At 45.9% G+C, this 22,381-nt stretch overlaps 1 protein-coding gene, 1 long non-coding RNA gene and 1 pseudogene across 2 annotated transcripts in view; 2 read left to right on the forward strand and 1 right to left on the reverse strand.

Moving 5' to 3' along the window:
- Positions 1-16,858, forward strand: part of LOC130298244 (zinc finger protein 585A-like) — a 74,003-nt gene extending 57,145 nt beyond the window's left edge. The window contains exon 6 of the mRNA XM_056551169.1: positions 15,885-16,858. Coding sequence (XP_056407144.1) covers positions 15,885-16,780 — 896 coding nt within the window. The 3' untranslated portion in view covers positions 16,781-16,858. The remainder of the gene's footprint in view (positions 1-15,884) is intronic.
- The window catches only part of LOC130298229 (zinc finger protein 850-like), a 185,923-nt pseudogene that overhangs the window by 136,555 nt on the left and 26,987 nt on the right, over positions 1-22,381 (reverse strand).
- Positions 6,020-7,297, forward strand: LOC130298246 (uncharacterized). The gene is made up of 3 exons (XR_008849752.1): positions 6,020-6,341; positions 6,416-6,563; positions 7,210-7,297. It is a non-coding gene; the product is annotated as an uncharacterized LOC130298246 (long non-coding RNA).

The raw sequence follows: 22,381 nt of genomic DNA on the forward strand, positions 1-22,381 counted from the left end.
AGCTCAGCTACATGTACATTACACATATACAGCTCTACTGTGTACACATACAGCTCAGCTACATGTACATTACACATATACAGCTCAGCTACATGCACATTACACATATACAGCTCTACTGTGTACACATACAGCTCAGCTACATGTACATTATATATATACAGCTCTACTGTGTACACATACAGCTCAGCTACATGTACATTACACATATACAGCTCTACTGTGTACACATACAGCTCAGCTACATGTACATTACACATATACAGCTCTACTGTGTACACATACAGCTCAGCTACATGTACATTACACATATACAGCTCTACTGTGTACACATACAGCTCAGCTACATGCACATTACACATATACAGCTCTACTGTGTACACATACAGCTCAACTACATGTACATTACACATATACAGCTCTACTGTGTACACATACAGCTCAGCTACATGTACATAACATTACACATATACAGCTCTACTGTGTACACATACAGCTCAGCTACATGTACATTACACATATACAGCTCTACTGTGTACACATACAGCTCAGCTACATGCACATTACACATATACAGCTCTACTGTGTACACATACAGCTCAGCTACATGTACATTACACATATACAGCTCTACTGTGTACACATACAGCTCAGCTACATGCACATTACACATATACAGCTCTACTGTGTACACATACAGCTCAGCTACATGCACATTACACATATACAGCACTACTGTGTACACATACAGCTCAGCTACATGCACATTACACATATACAGCTCTACTGTGTACACATACAGCTCAGCTACATGTACATTACACATATACAGCTCTACTGTGTACACATACAGCTCAGCTACATGCACATTACACATATACAGCTCTACTGTGTACACATACAGCTCAGCTACATGCACATTACACATATACAGCTTTACTGTGTACACATACAGCTCAGCTACATGCACATTACACATATACAGCTCTACTGTGTACACATACAGCTCAGCTACATGTACATTACACATATACAGCACTACTGTGTACACATACAGCTCAACTACATGTACATGACACATATACAGCTCTACTGTGTACACATACAGCTCAGCTACATGTACATTACACATATACAGCACTACTGTGTACACATACAGCTCAGCTACATGTACATTACACATACACAGCTCTACTGTGTACACATACAGCTCAGCTACATGTACATTACACATATACAGCTCTACTGTGTACACATACAGCTCAGCTACATGTACATTACACATATACAGCTCTACTGTGTACACATACAGCTCAGCTACATGCACATTACATATATACAGCTCTACCGTGTACACATACAGCTCAGCTACATGTACATTACACATATACAGCTCTACTGTGTACACATACAGCTCAGCTACATGCACATTACACATATACAGCTCTACTGTGTACACATACAGCTCAGCTACATGTACATTACACATATACAGCTCTACTGTGTACACATACAGCTCAGCTACATGCACATTACACATATACAGCTCTACTGTGTACACATACAGCTCAGCTACATGCACATTACACATATACAGCTCTACTGTGTACACATACAGCTCAGCTACATGTACATTACACATATACAGCTCTATTGTGTACACATTCAGCTCAGCTACATGCACATTACACACATACAGCTCTACTGTGTACACATACAGCTCAGCTACATGGACATTACACATATACAGCACTACTGTGTACACATACAGCTCAGCTACATGTACATTACACACATACAGCTCTACTGTGTACACATACAGCTCAGCTACATGTACATTACACATATACAGCACTACTGTGTACACATACAGCTCAGCTACATGTACATTACACACATACAGCTCTACTGTGTACACATACAGCTCAGCTACATGCACATTACACATATACAGCTCTACTGTGTACACATACAGCTCAGCTACATGCACATTACACATATACAGCTTTACTGTGTACACATACAGCTCAGCTACATGCACATTACACATATACAGCTCTACTGTGTACACATACAGCTCAGCTACATGTACATTACACATATACAGCACTACTGTGTACACATACAGCTCAACTACATGTACATGACACATATACAGCTCTACTGTGTACACATACAGCTCAGCTACATGTACATTACACATATACAGCTCTACTGTGTACACATACAGCTCAGCTACATGTACATTACACATATACAGCTCTACTGTGTACACATACAGCTCAGCTACATGCACATTACACATATACAGCTCTACTGTGTACACATACAGCTCAGCTACATGTACATTACACATATACAGCTCTACTGTGTACACATACAGCTCAGTTACATGCACATTACACATATACATCTCTACTGTGTACACATACAGCTCAGCTACATGCACATTACACATATACAGCTCTACTGTGTACACATACAGCTCAGCTACATGTACATTACATATATACAGCACTACTGTGTACACATACAGCTCAGCTACATGTACATTACATATATACAGCACTACTGTGTACACATACAGCTCAGCTACATGTACATTACACATATACAGCTCTACTGTGTACACATACAGCTCAGCTACATGAACATTACACATATACAGCTCTACTGTGTACACATACAGCTCAGCTACATGCACATTACATATACAGCTCTACTGTGTACACATACAGCTCAGCTACATGCACATTACACATATATACAGCACTACTGTGTACATACAGCTCAGCTACATGCACATTACACATATACATCTCTACTGTGTACACATACAGCTCAGCTACACGTACATTACACATATACAGCTCTACTGTGTACACATACAGCTCAACTACATGTACATTACACATATATACAGCACTACTGTGTACATACAGCTCAGCTACATGCACATTACACATATACATCTCTACTGTGTACACATACAGCTCAGCTACATGTACATTACACATATACAGCTCTACTGTGTACATACAGCTCAGCTACATGTACATTACATATATACAGCACTACTGTGTACACATACAGCTCAGCTACATGTACATTACATATATACAGCACTACTGTGTACACATACAGCTCAGCTACACGTACATTACACATATACATCTCTACTGTGTACACATACAGCTCAGCTACATGTACATTACACATATACAGCTCTACTGTGTACATACAGCTCAGCTACATGTACATTACACATATACAGCTCTACTGTGTACACATACAGCTCAGCTACATGCACATTACACATATACAGCTCTACTGTGTACACATACAGCTCAGCTACATGTACATTACACATATACAGCTCTACTGTGTACACATACAGCTCAGCTACATGTACATTACATATATACAGCACTACTGTGTACACATACAGCTCAGCTACATGTACATTACATATATACAGCACTACTGTGTACACATACAGCTCAGCTACACGTACATTACACATATACAGCTCTACTGTGTACACATACAGCTCAGCTACATGCACATTACACATATACAGCTCTACTGTGTACACATACAGCTCAGCTACATACACATTACACATATACAGCTCTACTGTGTACACATACAGCTCAGCTACATGCACATTACACATATACAGCACTACTGTGTACACATACAGCTCAGCTACATGTACATTACACATATACAGCTCTACTGTGTACACATACAGCTCAGCTACATGTACATTACACATATACAGCTCTACAGTGTACACATACAGCTCAGCTACATGCACATTACACATATACAGCTCTACTGTGTACACATACAGCTCAGCTACATGCACATTACACATATACAGCTCTACTGTGTACACATACAGCTCAGCTACATGTACATTACACATATACAGCTCTACTGTGTACACATACAGCTCAGCTACATGTACATTACACATATACAGCTCTACTGTGTACACATACAGCTCAGCTACATGCACATTACACATATACAGCTCTACTGTGTACACATACAGCTCAGCTACATGTACATTACACATATACAGCTCTACTGTGTACACATACAGCTCAGTTACATGCACATTACACATATACATCTCTACTGTGTACACATACAGCTCAGCTACATGCACATTACACATATACAGCTCTACTGTGTACACATACAGCTCAGCTACATGTACATTACATATATACAGCACTACTGTGTACACATACAGCTCAGCTACATGTACATTACATATATACAGCACTACTGTGTACACATACAGCTCAGCTACATGTACATTACACATATACAGCTCTACTGTGTACACATACAGCTCAGCTACATGAACATTACACATATACAGCTCTACTGTGTACACATACAGCTCAGCTACATGCACATTACATATACAGCTCTACTGTGTACACATACAGCTCAGCTACATGCACATTACACATATATACAGCACTACTGTGTACATACAGCTCAGCTACATGCACATTACACATATACATCTCTACTGTGTACACATACAGCTCAGCTACACGTACATTACACATATACAGCTCTACTGTGTACACATACAGCTCAACTACATGTACATTACACATATATACAGCACTACTGTGTACATACAGCTCAGCTACATGCACATTACACATATACATCTCTACTGTGTACACATACAGCTCAGCTACATGTACATTACACATATACAGCTCTACTGTGTACATACAGCTCAGCTACATGTACATTACATATATACAGCACTACTGTGTACACATACAGCTCAGCTACATGTACATTACATATATACAGCACTACTGTGTACACATACAGCTCAGCTACACGTACATTACACATATACATCTCTACTGTGTACACATACAGCTCAGCTACATGTACATTACACATATACAGCTCTACTGTGTACATACAGCTCAGCTACATGTACATTACACATATACAGCTCTACTGTGTACACATACAGCTCAGCTACATGCACATTACACATATACAGCTCTACTGTGTACACATACAGCTCAGCTACATGTACATTACACATATACAGCTCTACTGTGTACACATACAGCTCAGCTACATGTACATTACATATATACAGCACTACTGTGTACACATACAGCTCAGCTACATGTACATTACATATATACAGCACTACTGTGTACACATACAGCTCAGCTACACGTACATTACACATATACAGCTCTACTGTGTACACATACAGCTCAGCTACATGCACATTACACATATACAGCTCTACTGTGTACACATACAGCTCAGCTACATACACATTACACATATACAGCTCTACTGTGTACACATACAGCTCAGCTACATGCACATTACACATATACAGCACTACTGTGTACACATACAGCTCAGCTACATGTACATTACACATATACAGCTCTACTGTGTACACATACAGCTCAGCTACATGTACATTACACATATACAGCTCTACAGTGTACACATACAGCTCAGCTACATGCACATTACACATATACAGCTCTACTGTGTACACATACAGCTCAGCTACATGCACATTACACATATACAGCTCTACTGTGTACACATACAGCTCAGCTACATGTACATTACACATATACAGCTCTACTGTGTACACATACAGCTCAGCTACATGTACATTACACATATACAGCTCTACTGTGTACACATACAGCTCAGCTACATGCACATTACACATATACAGCTCTACTGTGTACACATACAGCTCAGCTACATGTACATTACACATATACAGCTCTACTGTGTACACATACAGCTCAGCTACATGTACATTACACATATACAGCTCTACTGTGTACACATACAGCTCAGCTACATGCACATTACACATATACAGCTCTACTGTGTACACATACAGCTCAGCTACATGCACATTACACACAGCTCTGCTGCAGACATATATAACACACACATACACAGCTCTGCACCACGCACATCACACACACACAGCTCTGCTGCATACACATAACTTCAGCTCATCCAGCAGCGATCACAACCAGCACAGCAGAGTCCTGCATACACTGAGCAGATGAGCCTAGAGCAGCAGCCCCTGATCATGTGACTCCTCCTCCTCCTCCATGTGACTGATCACATGACTGTGACATCATCGCAGGTCCTGTAAGTACACGGCTCCTGTACAGTCTGCAGGTGGAGGTATATACGGTTGTGGTGACATCAGGAGCGCTGGGGGAGGGGACATTACTATTAACCCCTTCAGGTACACAAAGAAGAAGATCACAAGATCCAGAACTTTCTGTGTATTTGTCTCTTTCTCTGTTGTTGTTTCTATTAGCAGCCGCCATTTCTCATCGTCTCCTCTTCTTCCCTTCAGGTTTCTCCAATCCAGGATCCTCTGCTGATATCTTCTATATAAGAGAATTCTCCTGGTTGACCCATCAACCATGGAGAGAGACAGGAACAAGATGGCCGACAGGATCATAAACCTCACCCTACAGATACTCTTCCGGCTTACTGGAGAGGTGAGGGATTCTGGGAGTGATGTCACATGACCTCATTCTTATCTATGTAATAACAGATGGATATGACTGGAGAGGTGAGGGATTCTGGGAGTGATGTCACATGACCTCATTCTTATCTATGTAATAACAGATGGATATGACTGGAGAGGTGAGGGATTCTGGGAGTGATGTCACATGACCTCATTCTTATCTATGGAATAACAGATGGATATGACTGGAGAGGTGAGGGATTCTGGGAGTGATGTCACATGACCTTATTCTTATCTATGTAATAACAGATGGATATGACTGGAGAGGTGAGGGATTCTGGGAGTGATGTCACATGACCTCATTCTTATCTATGTAATAACGGATGGATATGACTGGAGAGGTGAGGGATTCTGGGAGTGATGTCCCATGACCTCATTCTTATCTATGTAATAACAGATGGATATGACTGGAGAGGTGAGGGATTCTGGGAGTGATGTCACATGACCTCATTCTTATCTATGTAATAACAGATGGATATGACTGGAGAGGTGAGAGATTCTGGGAGTGATGTCACATGACCTCATTCTTATCTATGTAATAACAGATGGATATGACTGGAGAGGTGAGGGATTCTGGGAATGTATGTAGTGATATTAATGTATCTCTCTATACACAGGATTACACAGTAGTGAAGAAGCCCTCTAGTGGGCGCTGTCGGGCCCCAGTGTGTGAAGGATTGGGAAGAACCCTGAGCCCAATCCCGAGGCCCCCACCTCACTCCCTGATACATGAGGAAATGGATGAACAGAAGATCCGAGAACTCATCAACAAGATGATGGAGCTGCTGACTGGAGAGGTGACCCTGCTGGGACATTATACAGTAATGGAGGGGTCTGGTGATGACTGGAGAGGTGACCCTGCTGGGACATTATACAGTAATGGAGGGGTCTGGTGATGACTGGAGAGGTGACCCTGCTGGGACATTATACAGTAATGGAGGGGTCTGGTGATGACTGGAGAGGTGACACTGCTGGGAATGCTGGGACATTATACAGTAATGGAGGGGTCTGGTGATGACTGGAGAGGTGACACTGCTGGGACATTATACAGTAATGGAGGGGTCTAGTGATGACTGGAGAGGTGACACTGCTGGGACATTATACAGTAATGGAGGGGTCTGGTGATGACTGGAGAGGTGACACTGCTGGGACATTATACAGTAATGGAGGGGTCTGGTGATGACTGGAGAGGTGACACTGCAGGGACATTATACAGTAATGGAGGGGTCTGGTGATGACTGGAGAGGTGACACTGCTGGGACATTATACAGTAATGGAGGGGTCTGGTGATGATCAGAGAGGTGACACTGCTGGGACATTATACAGTAATGGAGGGGTCTGGTGGTGACTGGAGAGGTGACACTGCAGGAACATTATACAGTAATGGAGGGGTCTGGTGATGACTGGAGAGGTGACACTGCTGGGACATTATACAGTAATGGAGGGGTCTGGTGATGACTGGAGAGGTGACACTGCTGGGACATTATACAGTAATGGAGGGGTCTGGTGAGGACTGGAGAGGTGACACTGCTGGGACATTATACAGTAATGGAGGGGTCTGGTGATGACTGGAGAGGTGACACTGCTGGGACATTATACAGTAATGGAGGGGTCTGGTGATGACTGGAGAGGTGACACTGCAGGAACATTATACAGTAATGGAGGGGTCTGGTGATGACTGGAGAGGTGACACTGCTGGGACATTATACAGTAATGGAGGGGTCTGGTGATGACTGGAGAGGTGACACTGCTGGGACATTATACAGTAATGGAGGGGTCTGGTGAGGACTGGAGAGGTGACACTGCTGGGACATTATACAGTAATGGAGGGGTCTGGTGATGACTGGAGAGGTGACACTGCTGGGACATTATACAGTAGTGGAGGGGTCTGGTGATGACTGGAGAGGTGACACTGCAGGGACATTATACAGTAATGGAGGGGTCTGGTGATGACTGGAGAGGTGACACTGCTGGGACATTATACAGTAATGGAGGGGTCTGGTGATGATCAGAGAGGTGACACTGCTGGGACATTATACAGTAATGGAGGGGTCTGGTGATGACTGGAGAGGTGACACTGCAGGGACATTATACAGTAATGGAGGGGTCTGGTGATGACTGGAGAGGTGACACTGCTGGGACATTATACAGTAATGGAGGGGTCTGGTGATGACTGGAGAGGTGACACTGCTGGGACATTATACAGTAATGGAGGGGTCTGGTGATGACTGGAGAGGTGACACTGCTGGGACATTATACAGTAATGGAGGGGTCTGGTGATGACTGGAGAGGTGACACTGCTGGGACATTATACAGTAATGGAGGGGTCTGGTGATGACTGGAGAGGCGACACTGCTGGGACATTATACAGTAATGGAGGGGTCTGGTGATGACTGGAGAGGTGACACTGCTGGGACATTATACAGTAATGGAGGGATCTGGTGATGACTGGAGAGGTGACACTGCTGGGACATTATACAGTAATGGAGGGGTCTGGTGATGACTAGAGAGGTGACACTGCTGGGACATTATACAGTAATGGAGGGGTCTGGTGATGACTGGAGAGGTGACACTGCTGGGACATTATACAGTAATGGAGGGATCTGGTGATGACTGGAGAGGTGACACTGCTGGGACATTATACAGTAATGGAGGGGTCTGGTGATGACTAGAGAGGTGACACTGCTGGGACATTATACAGTAATGGAGGGGTCTGGTGATGACTGGAGAGGTGACACTGCTGGGACATTATACAGTAATGGAGGGGTCTGGTGATGTCTGGAGAGGTGACACTGCTGGGACATTATACAGTAATGGAGGGGTCTGGTGATGACTGGAGAGGTGACACTGCTGGGACATTATACAGTAATGGAGGGGTCTGGTGATGACTGGAGAGGTGACACTGCTGGGACATTATACAGTAATGGAGGGGTCTGGTGATGACTGGAGAGGTGACACTGCTGGGAATGCTGGGACATTATACAGTAACACCACTGGAGGGGTCGGGGTGATGACTGTATCATTATGTGTCAGGTTCCTATAAGGTGTCAGGACGTGGCGGTGTATTTCTCCATGGAGGAGTGGGAGTATGTAGAAGGACACAAGGATCAGTACAAGGATCAGGTCATGATGGAGGATCAGCAGCCCCTCACATCACCAGGTAATAGACATGACTATATACACACGTCCTCTCATTATTTGTATGTAAAGAATGAATTCAGTCTCTGTATGTTTTCCCTACAGTCAGACCCAGTAAGAGAACAGCACCAGAGAGGTGTCCCCGTCCTCTTCTTCCACAAGATGATCAGGTAGATGGAGATATTCCCTATGATCTGTAGAAGGGCTGTGAAGCTCTTGTGGTCAGTCCCCTCACCCTCCATGACTCCTCATCTCCTGCTCATCTATAACATCCCACGTGACTTCTCCTACTGTCTGATGACTTTTACAATATTCCTTCCACATCTTATGAATCAGGGAGAAGATCCGAACAATATTAATGCTCCAGAGAGAGATGTGAGCGATGATGAGCAGTATAAGGAGGATATTCCTACAGGGAAAGATCTGATCTATATTAATGCTACAAACAGAAAGGAAGAAGAAGAGACAGATGTGAGCAGTGATGAGCAGTATAAGGAGGACATTCCTACATTGAAAGATCTGATCTATAGTAATTCCACAGACTTAAGGGAAGAAGAAGAAGAGACAGATATGAGCAGTGATGAGCAGTATGAGAAGGACATTCCTACAGAGAAAGATCTGATCTATAGTAATAAGACAGACTTAAGGGAAGAAGAAGAAGAGACAGATGTGAGCAGTGATGAGCAGTATCAGAAGGACATTCCTACAGAGAAAGATCTGATCTATAGTAATACCACAGACTTAAGGGAAGAAGAAGAAGAGACAGATATGAGCAGTGATGAGCAGTATAAGGAGGACATTCCTACAGGTAACCACCCAGGTGAGTAGTAGCCACTAATTGCAGAGAACAGTCACAGATTCTGCTCAGTCACCGACTGTAATAATTTTTTATGGAATTTTTTAAAGGGGTACTCCGATGAATAACAATTCTTTTTAGTAGCAAACGTATAAATTTTATTGTAAAATCGAAAGATTGCATAAAAAGGAAACAGTTCGGGATGCAACCCGAATAAAATAGAAAGTAATAAAACTCTGTAACAAACAGTGGGCATGCAATGTCAGCTTACATATAGAGCAGCACATATACAAGAGAACAAAATTGTCAGTGCGTAGAGAAGTAATACAGAGTAAAGGTATACCTAACATCAGGACAATAGGACGAAGACATCCAGGGGGACCACAAACAATCAAAATGAGCAACCACATCGTCTCTGATAGCATTGTCACATTCGACTAGTTGACACATTCGACTGGGAAGGAGATTTCCTATTTCCTGCCACGTGGATTCTAGCAGCTATAAGAATAAATTGAGCTAAGCGTAACAATTTATGGGGCACGACTAAGAAGGCAGAAGGTTGGATGAAGCGGGCAAGCAAATCCAGTGACTTCCCTGAGAAGAGACATCACGGATGACCAAAATCTCCTAATCAATGGACATGACCACCAGGTATGATGCATAGTACCAAGGTGGGAGCAGCCTCGGAAGCACAGTGGTGGGGAAGGAGGAAAGATCCTATTCAGTCTTGTAGGGACATAATAGGCTCAATGTAGAATTTTGAGAGATGTCTCCGTAAGAGACCTGCCAACTACCCCTACTGAGGGAGGTACAGCATGAGTGCCATACAGTGAGCGGTAGGGATGTGCGAAAGGCAGCCTCCCATTGTAACATAAATGTCAACTTAACATAAGACGGAGGTGCATTCATGTGGCTATAGAGCACCGAGAGTAACCCTTTACGGGTGGGAGAGTACAGCACTAAGCGTTCAAATCTAGAAAGAGGAGAGGAGGGGTGCAGAGAGGGTAAGAAGAGAAGAAAAGAGAAGACCTGATGTATCCTGAGGCATTCTGACTCCGGAGGATGGTAGCGAGACCGAAATTCGTCCAGTGTCAGAAGGCGACCCCTGAGGAGGAAGGCATAATAAGTCAACCGTTTCTGAGATGACCACCAGGAAAAGTTAGAGGAGCTAAGCCCAGGAGAGAAGGACGGGTTCCCCAATAAAGGAGTTAAAGGTGAAGAGAGATACGAAAGCGGAAATGGACCAATCACCACAGAGAAAGAGAATACAAAGTGAGAAGAGCAGAGGAGGGAACGTAGTGGGAGAGAGGACCACAGGAGTGCAGGAAAGGTATGAGGCAGGAGCAGAGTGGATTCCAGGTGAACCCATATGGGAGTATCAGAGGGTGCAAAAGAACAGGCCAGCTGGCTCAGTCGGGCAGCATAGTAATATTTAAGAAAGTTAGGGACAGAAAGACCACCTAGGCTCTTGTGGTAATGCATAATAGTGGAAGGAATCCTTGGACGTTTCTGTCACCAAATGAAGGAGGAGACTTCAGATTACAGTTTCCTGAGCTCGGCAGATGGGACCGGGATCGGCAGGGTCCGAAACAAATAAAGGAGTTTCGGCAAAATAACCATTTTCACAGTAGACACCCTGCTGACCAAGGACAGATAAGGGACATCCCAGGAGCACATATCCGAACGGAGAGAACGGTACATTGGCAGGTAGTTAGCAGAATAGAGTTGGGAGATAGAAGGAGTAAGGGACAGGCCAAGATAAGAAAGGGCAGGGGCAGGGGCAGGCAAGTCGAAGTTGAGACAGATCAGCTTCTGAGTGTGTGAATGTTGCAGAAAAGGGTTTCAGAATCGAGGCATTGACCATCAGTCCAGAAAAGTGAGAGAAATCAGAGAGTAGACGGAAAAGGTTATGGAGGGAGGTTAGAGGGCGGGTAAGAGAGAGAAGGATGTCATCAGCAAAAAGGCACGCCTTGTAGTTCGAGGAGCCAATCGCAGCACCAGTAACATCAGGGGAAGAGCGGATGAGAGTCGCCAGGGGCTCCATGGCTAAAGCAAACAAGGCAGGTGACAAGGAATAACAATTCTTTTTAATCAACTGGTGCTAGAAAGTTATTCAGAATTGTAAATTACTTCTATTTAAAAATCTTAACCCTTCCAGTACTTACCGTGTTTCTCTTATATTAATTTTAGTCACAAAAAACACACTAGGGTTTATTTTCAGGGTAGGGCTTATTTATTTACGGTATGTACCTTGAACAACATGGGGGGCTGTAGCAGTGTGGAGGATGGGGGCTGTAGCAGTGTGGAGGATGGGGGGCTGCAGGAGTGTGGAGGATGGGGTGCTGTAGCAGTGTAGAGGATGGGGGGCTGTAGCAGTGTGGAGGATGGGGGGGGGCTGCAGGAGTGTGGAGGATGGGGTGCTGTAGCAGTGTGGAGGATGGGGGGCTGGAGCAGTGTGGAGGATGGGGGGCTGCAGGAGTGTGGAGGATGGGGTGCTGTAGCAGTGTGGAGGATGGGGTGCTGTAGCAGTGTGGAGGATGGGGGGCTGGAGCAGTGTGGAGGATGGGGGGCTGCAGGAGTGTGGAGGATGGGGTGCTGTAGCAGTGTGGAGGATGGGGGGCTGCAGGAATGTGGAGGATGGGGTGCTGTAGCAGTGTAGAGGATGGGGGGCTGTAGCAGTGTGGAGGATGGGGGGCTGCAGGAGTGTGGAGGATGGGGGGCTGTAGCAGTGTGGAGGATGGGGGGCTGTAGCAGTGTGGAGGATGGGGGGGGCTGCAGGAGTGTGGAGGATGGGGGGCTGTAGCAGTGTGGAGGATGGGGGGCTGCAGGAGTGTGGAGGATGGGGTGCTGTAGCAGTGTAGAGGATGGGGGGCTGTAGCAGTGTGGAGGATGGGGGGGGGGCTGCAGGAGTGTGGAGGATGGGGGGCTGTAGCAGTGTGGAGGATGGGGGGCTGTAGCAGTGTGGAGGATGGAGGGCTGTAGCAGTGTGGAGGATGGGGGGCTGTAGCAGTGTGGAGGATGGGGGGCTGCAGGAGTGTGGAAGATGGGGGGGGCTGCAGGAGTGTGGAGGATGGGGGGCTGTAGCAGTGTGGAGGATGGGGGGCTGTAGCAGTGTGGAGGATGGGGGGCTGTAGCAGTGTGGAGGATGGGGGGCTGTAGCAGTGTGGAGGATGCCGCACCCCCCCCCATCTTCCACATTCCTGCAGCCCCCCCATCCTCCACACTCCTGCAGCACCCCATCCTCCACACTCCTGCAGCACCCCATCCTCCACACTCCTGCAGCCCCCCCATCTTCCACACTCATGCAGCCCCCCATCCTCCACACTGCTACAGCACCCCATCCTCCACACTCCTGCAGCCCCCCCCATCTTCCACACTCCTGCAGCCCCCCATCCTCCACACTGCTACAGCACCCCATCCTCCACACTCCTGCAGCCCCCCCCATCTTCCACACTCCTGCAGCCCCCCATCCTCCACACTGCTACAGCACCCCATCCTCCACACTCCTGCAGCCCCCCCCATCTTCCACACTCCTACAGCCCCCCATCCTCCCTTTCCTCCGTCGTCCTCCACACTCCTACGGGGCCCCCCACCCCTCTGCCATTATAAAGTACAGTACACATTTTATCCCCAGCGGAGACCAGAACTTACCCACCTTCATACGGTAGAGTCCGCAACTTGTACTGTAAGGAAGCTGCAGCTCTCGGCGGCGGCGGGATCTCCTTCTGTTGCTTAGCAGCAGGGGGCAGGGACACGTCCGTGACGGCGGCCGTGCATATGCGCAGACGTTTTAAAGCGACAGCGTCCCTGCCCCAGCTCAATTACGGTAACTTGCCGCGGGACCAGCCAAATGGGGGGGGGGGGGGTCTGCGGGCATTACTGGCGGCCGCGGTCTGGATCTAGACCGCGGTCCGCCAGTTGATTACCCCTGGCCACGGTATCAGCTGCTGTATGCTCCACAGTGAGTTGTGTAGTTCTTTTCAGTCTCACCACACTGCTCTGCTGACACCTCTGTCCATGTCAGGAACTGTCCGGAGCAGGATTGGTTTGCTATGGGGAATTGCTCCTGCTCAGGAAAGTTCCTGACACTGACAGAGATATTAGCAGAGAGCACTGTGGTCAGACTGCAAAGAACAACACAACAAAAAGAACATACAGCAGCTATCGGCGATGTCCGGTATTAGCCTCAGGTCCTGGTTGCTGACAGAAACCGAGACCCACCGGGTATGAAGCGCGCTCAACTCCGGAGTGCACTTCACATAACTGAAGCCGACAATGGACGTAAATATATGTCTTTTGTGGTTAAGGTTCCCGGTTTAGGTTGTATTGTGTCTGTAGTCAGTGACTGTGTTATGCAGCTGTCCTCACTCTGTATACATCATGCTGTGCTGAATGGGATTTTGTCATAGACTTCCATGGTCTGTACTTACACTGTACGTCTCTTTACTCACTTTTTAGTAAAATAAGTTTAAATAAAAATAAAATAAAAAACGGAGTAAAAGATAACACTATGTTATACATACCGATCGTACCAACCTGATCTATGAGGAGAACAAGTCAATTTTACTGCACATAACATGATTGCTAGGACTCTGTCACTGCCGGGACTCTGCTATTGATACAGCCTGACTATGGTCGGCTCTAATGGATCAATGCAGTAAATACTGTACTGATCTGTATGAGCAATCCAATGACTACTCATACAAGTCCTATAGAGGGACCAAACATTTCAAAGATGTTTTTAAAAATGTAAACTAACCCCTTTCAATAATTTTAATATTTTTGTTGTAATTTTTTTTTTAAAGTAGTAAAGTGTAACAAAAACTATACACATTAGATATCGCTGTGATTGTATGGACCGGACTTATATTTAATGCACAGTTAATACAATGTAAGATCGGTCCCACAAAAAAAAAGCTCTTAAACCCAGTGTAGAAGGAAAAATAAGAGTTATGGCTATGAGGAGAGGAGGGGAAAAAGAAAACACGATAGCTTAAATTTTTTGGGTTGTTAAGGGGTTAATACTGATAATAAAATCTGTGTTATTCTCTGCAGATTCTTGTAGCAGGAGATCAGAGGAGAATCTTATATCTTCAGATTATAAAGCAGATGATGATATCACACAAGATACATATGAAGAACATTCCATTATCCCAGATACACCCTCAGCCCTTCACAGCCAAGATCTGTCATCTCATCCTTATATACAGGTCCTGTCTTCTCAGTCATCACATGATGTTCAGCAAAATAAAGGTCACAGAAGGAATGATGGACATCAACGAGCTCATACAGGAAAGAAACCATATTCATGCTCAGAATGTGGGAAATGTTTTACTCAGAAATCAAGTCTTGTAGTACATCAGAGAACTCACACAGGAGAGAAGCCATTTTCATGTTCAGAATGTGGAAAGTGTTTTACTGAGAAATCAAGTCTTGTTAAACATAAACGAGCTCATACAGGGGAGAAACCATATTTATGTGCAGAATGTGGGAAATGTTTTACTGAGAAATCAAAGCTTGTTCGACATCAAAGAACTCACACAGGAGTAAAGCCATTTTCATGCTCAGAATGTAGAAAATGTTTTACTCAGCATTCACATCTTGTTACACATCAAAGAACTCACAGAGATGAGAAGCCATTTTCATGTTCAGAATGTGGAAAATGTTATAATAAGAAATCAGGTCTTGTTCAGCATCAAAGAACTCACACAGGGGAGATGCCATTTTCATGCTCAGAATGTAGAAAATGTTTTACTGGCAAATCAAATCTTTTTACACATCAAAGAACTCACACAGGGGAGAAACCATATTCATGTTCAAAATGTGGGAAATGTTTTACTGAGAAATGCCGTCTTGTTAAACATAAACGAATTCACACAGGGGAGAAACCACATTCATGTTCAGAATGTGGGAAATGTTTTACTGAGAGATCCAGTCTTGTTAAACATAAACGAACTCACACAGGGGAGAAACCATATTCATGTTCAGAATGTGGGAAATATTTTTCTGACAAAACAAATCTTGTTCAACATCAAAGAACTCACACAGGGGAGAAGCCATTTTCATGCTCAGAGTGTGGGAAATGTTTTACTCAGCAATCACATCTTGTTACACATCAAAGAACTCACACAGGAGAGAAGCCATTTTGCTGTGCTGAGTGTGGAAAATGTTTTACTGTGAAATCAAGTCTTGTTAGACATCAAAGAACTCACACAGGGGAGAAGCCAATTCAGAGCAGTAAATTATGCAGATAACACATCTATATATTCACCATGTACATAGGATATCTGACATTTATACATATATCATATACTGCATCTCCAAACTTGTTACCAAATGTTAATAAAAGTTTTCTTTCTTATATTATTTATTATTCTTATATTCATCTCCGCACACTGGACTTATAATAAATGTAATAATGTCCCTGACGGGGGCGTGGTCTGCATGGCTGCCTGAGCGGACGTGCCTTGAGGGAGCTCCTGCCATCCTGGATTAATATCCTTAAATTTCGTCAATATCCTGCTGCAATAGGGGCTCTGGCCCCTCTCTCGCACCCCCCTGCACCTGGGGACACCTGACGGGAGCATCCTTTCCCCCCCTCTCTGCAAATAGAGGGTAGTGGATCCTGCGGGGAGTAGGCCGCAAGGCCGCGTGCTTACCTGGCTGCTGCTGACCGGGGGAGGAGATCCATGGATGCTGCTGGAGGTCTGTTGCTGAAGGACGCTGCTGGAGGACCGTATCCCTGCATACCGCCGCTGGTGGTGAGGACTACGCCGCCTGCCCGTGTTGCAGCAGTGTGGCGCAGAGAACATAGCTGCTGTGGCCTGTAGTGTGCGCCCGCCATCTTGAGCGCACGGAGCCTGTGTTCCGCCTCTCTGTGGGGCGTTGAGCAGTTGGCGTGTCGCGGGACGCCTGCGACACGATCCTGTATGACCGCCGGTGCATGAGGGAGCTGGAGTGGCGGTGAGAGTGAGCCGCGGAACGGGGGTGACGGAGGCTGCCTTGAAACGGTACTGTGCTGTCCCCACCTGGAGTGCCTGGTTGTGGGTGGTCCTGGCCGTTGAGGAGACTGCTGGGGAATAAGAGGTGCCTGGGGAGATTGCTTGTTCCTGGGGCCCCTGGCTTTGAAACTTCCCTAACTTGCTGGAGCCTTGCCTGCACTGTGGCTGGGGAACATTAACCCTCAGCTGACTACCTCTATGGGACCTCCTGTGTGAATCCTATTACATCTGCTGTGTGCCTGCTATAAACCTCATACCAGGCTGTATGGACTGAGCATATTTGACTTCATACCCTGCTAGTTCTACTGTGGGACTGTGTAGCTGCATACTTTCTTCTGTTCATCATATTCTGTTGGGCTCCCTGTCTACTGGAACACATGGCTACTAATAAATGGAAAAGTAAATATAAAGACGGGTATGGCCCTTCTCAGCAGGGACCCAAGGTGTCTGTCGGCCAAAGGAATAACTTGACACTAAAGCAGGAAGTAGCGGCTAGATTAGAGAAATTCGCACTGCGGCCTCCCTCGCCTGATTCTCCTGACAAGAGGAGTTCTCTACTCCCCATGGAAGTGATGGGGACCCCCTCAGATCACCTGGAGGACTATGATGCTCTTTTACATAACTCTGGGCCGGCCTTGCTGGTGTCCTTGCCCGGGACTCCCCCTGCCCTGACAGTTGCGGCGGCTGCCGCTTCGCCTGCTCCCCCTGCTGAACCTACTCTGGCTGTTGTTCTGGCTGAGATTCAAAGGTGCAATTTAACGCTGGTCCAATTAACTACACAGGTGGGAACGGTACAATCGGACATTTCACTCATCCGTCATGATTTGCAGAAGGTGGCGGATCGCACTTCCGCAGTGGAGGGCTGTGTAAGTGATGTGGAGGATGCGGTGGTCCCCTTAGTGCGAGACTTCACTAGACATGATCAGGACATTACATTTCTAAAAGCTAAGACTGATGACTTGGAGAATAGGCTGCGCAGAAATAACGTGAGAATTGTGGGACTTCCTGAAAAATGTGAGGGGCGTTCTCCTACTGAGTATGTGGAATCTTGGCTAAAGGAAGTTTTTGGGGCAGATGGTTTGACCCCGCTGTTTGCAGTGGAACGTGCCCACCGAGTTCCTACTAGACCCTTCCCGCCGAGAGGTCCGCCAAGATCTATGCTGGTGAAGCTGCTGCATTATAGAGACCGTGACATTATCTTGAGACTTGCCAGGGAAAGGCAACCTATCACTGTGGATGGATGTGTCCTCTCATTTTTTTCCGATTTCTCAGCGGAGGTGCAAAAAAAGCGTGCCTCCTTTCTAGATGTTAAAAAACGGCTGCGTGTGTTGGATGTTCAATACTCTATGCTGTATCCGGCAAGGCTACGAGTGGTGGCTATGGGCTCCACCCATTTCTTTGAGAGTGTGGAGATGGCTGTTTGCTGGCTCGACTCCCATGAGTCACAGTTGCACCAACGGGCCCGTAGAGGCTCACCGGGGCCTGCTCCTGATTGAACTGCATGACCTCCTCTGAACTGTTCTTTCCTACCTGAATTGGATCACTGTTGATTGTTCATTGTTCTATTTGCATAATTGATACTTAATTTTTCTATTTAGGTAGCGCACTGAACTGTGGGTTATGTGGGTTATGATGCTTGTTCTTCCTAATATGGGTGCTATTACATTAGGGGTGGGGGGGGGGTACCTGTTATCCTTGGGGGGGTTAAACCCCCTGTTGCTTATATTAAGATTGTCTTTTTACTGTTTTATTGCAGGATTGCTCTCACTGTTACTGGGTTATGTTTGGCGGGCAGTTGGCTTTCTTGCTGTATATTCTCACTCTAGTCTGTATACATGATGTCAGTGTACCATGGGGTGTGAGTTGCTGTGGCGTGGTCGGGAGTGTGTTGCCGACTGGAGTGGATGTATTAGCGCCCCCTGATGCCGCATGCCGCGGTGTTGTGTGTGTTTGCGCTGTTTTGTTGTATGGTTCTGGGTGTTTGTTTTGTTTGTTGTCCGTCTCTTCTTCCCATTTGCTGCATTTTTTACTTTACTTTGTGATGGGTGTGTGTCGGCCTCCTCTGGGCCTTTTTGATTCCCTATGTTCTGATATTCTTTTTCTGATGTGATGGCTGTGGTTAATGTTATATGATGGAATGTACGTGGCCTTGGTGATGTGACTAAAAGGTGTGCTGTTTTCAATTCAGTGAGACGGTTTCAGCCTGCCATATTGTGCCTTACTGAGACCCATCTGACTACGGGCACTACTGCGGTCCTCCATAGAGCTTGGGTCGGTCACTCTCTGCATTTTAGATATTCTTCCCATGCTAGGGGGGTCAGTGTTCTGATTCACAGATCGCTTCCCTTCCAGGATGTTTCCTCAGTTGTGGATCCGGATGGGCGGTTTGTATGTTTGGTTTGTGAGATGTCCCATCGCATGTTAATTATAGTATGTGTGTATATTCCGTATGATGGTGCGGTTTTGCAACTTATTTTATAATAGTTCCCTGTGGCCCCCATATTGATGTGTGGGGATTTTAACAAGTAATGGATGTCTCCTTAGACAGATTTTGGGGTGCGAGTCCTTCCCCTCAGTCTAGGCCAACTAGTCTAGCTAGAATGCTAAGTGAAGTTGCCCTGTTAGATTTGTGGAGGCATCGGAATCCTAGTGTTCACCAGTACTCTTGTTATTTGGCTACCCACGGCACTCTTTCTAGAATAGATATGGCTATTGGCAGTGAGGACATAGTGGGTATGGTGGGAGAGGTGGAATACCTGGCGAGGGGTTTGTCGGATCATTCTCCTATTAGATTACAATTACTGATGCATGGAGGGTTGGGAGGTGAGCGCCCACTGTGGAGGCTGAATCCTTTCTGGTTACAAGTGTTAACTACGGAGGAGATTATATGTGCAGAACTAAGGAGTTTTCTTGAACTCAATTCCGGAACGGCCGCGGTCTCCATAGTATGGGACTCCCTTAAGGCGTTCTTACGGGGGCTTTTTATCAGAGATATTAGTACTCACAAGTCCTTTACTAGAGATAAGGGAAATAAGTTGGGTGCAGCGGTTGTTACAGCCGAAGCTGCTTATATCTTGACCCCTACTCTGGAACTTCAGGAGGATTGGTTACAGGCTCAGACTGCTTACAATGACTATTTAGTGGAGACTGCAGAGCATAAAAGATTCTTTACTAAACAGAGGTACTTTGAATGTGGTGAGGGAACAGGTAAACTGCTGGCATCTATAGCTCGTGCACAGCAAGGTGCTACATTTATTGGATGCCTGAGAGACGGTCGGGGGAGGGAGGTCACGGAAGATAGGGACATATTGCGGGTAATGGTGGATTTTAATAAGGATGCATATTCGTCCAGGACTACTTGCTCCGCAGAGGCCTTGGGGGGATATGTTAGCCAGGTACGAGTGCCCTCACTTTCTCTGGAGCAGAGGGATGGATTAGATTCGCCCCTCTCTCTGGAGGAATTGGAACTCGCATTGAAAGATGCGGCTAATGAGAAATCCCCGGGCCCTGATGGTCTGCCGAGTGAGTTGTACAAACGTTTCCAGGGTGTACTTCTACCTCAGCTGTTGCGGGTATTTGAGTCAGCGGTGGAGGAGGGTGCTTTGCCCAGCTCCATGATGGAGGCAATTGTTGTGCTCCTTCCTAAACCTGGAAAGGACCTATTGAATGCCGGGTCTTATAGACCTATATCTCTTTTATGTACTGATGTGAAACTGCTGGCCCGGGTGCTTGCTAACAGATTGGCTGGGGTGGTTTTATCGCTAATACACGGGGATCAGACGGGCTTCATGCTGGGTAAGTCTACTGTGGATAATATACGACGGGTCTACCTTAATCTACAGATGACGCAGGAGGGGACTGGGGCTAGGTCACTGGTCTCATTGGACGCTGCCAAAGCGTTTGACAGTTTGGAATGGGATTACTTGTGGACAGTCATGGAGAGGATGGGATTTGGTCCAAGATTCCTGTCTTATGTTAAATTGTTATATCGATGTCCAGTTGCTAGATTGAGAGTCAATGGTCACTTGTCTGACTCCTTCCCACTGCAGCGGGGTACGCGACAGGGGTGCCCCTTGTCTCATCCGAACTGCATCAAATGTGAGTGGATTTAAGTATGGCTCTATGGAGGAGCGGATAGCCTTGTATGCGGATGACATGTTGCTATTTTTGGGTGATACTGCCCCATCATTGGCCCCGGTTATGTCTATTATTTCTCAATTTGGCTCTCACTCCGGTTTGCTAATTAATTGGGATAAATCTGTCTTAATGCCCCTAGACCCTTTGCCGGATATCCCGCAGATCTCTATCTCTCAGTTGCAGGTAGTGACTAGTTTCAAATATCTTGGTGTATATATTACTCCGTTTCTGCATGATTATATTCCTAGAAACCTGATCCCTATTCTGGACAGGAGCTCTCAGAAGGTAACCGTTTGGTGTAAGTTACCGGTTTCAGTGGTCGGTAGAACTAATCTGGCTAAGATGATACTGATGCCGCAGTTACTTTATATTTTGCAAAACTCCCCCGTGTGGATTCCGATGTCAAACTTCATACGTATACGAGATTATTTAGGCGGCTAGTGTGGGGAGGGAGTTCGGCTAGGATTAGGCTGGAGACACTACAAAGAGGTAAGACTTCAGGTGGATTGGCTCTGCCTAATCCATGGTTGTATTTTATAGCTTCTCAATTGCATCAAATTAGGGGATGGGCGGGTTTGGATACGCTGGGACCTACTGGGCGACTATTTATGGCCAAACATGGGGGGCGAGCTCCTATACATTTGCTGGAGATTGGAGCCCTAACTAGACCTCCTGACTCCTCTCCCACTACTGTCTTATTGTGCAAGCTTTGGGGCC

This window comes from Hyla sarda (genome assembly GCF_029499605.1).
Source record: "Hyla sarda isolate aHylSar1 chromosome 1 unlocalized genomic scaffold, aHylSar1.hap1 SUPER_1_unloc_6, whole genome shotgun sequence".
Lineage (NCBI taxonomy): Eukaryota > Metazoa > Chordata > Amphibia > Anura > Hylidae > Hyla > Hyla sarda.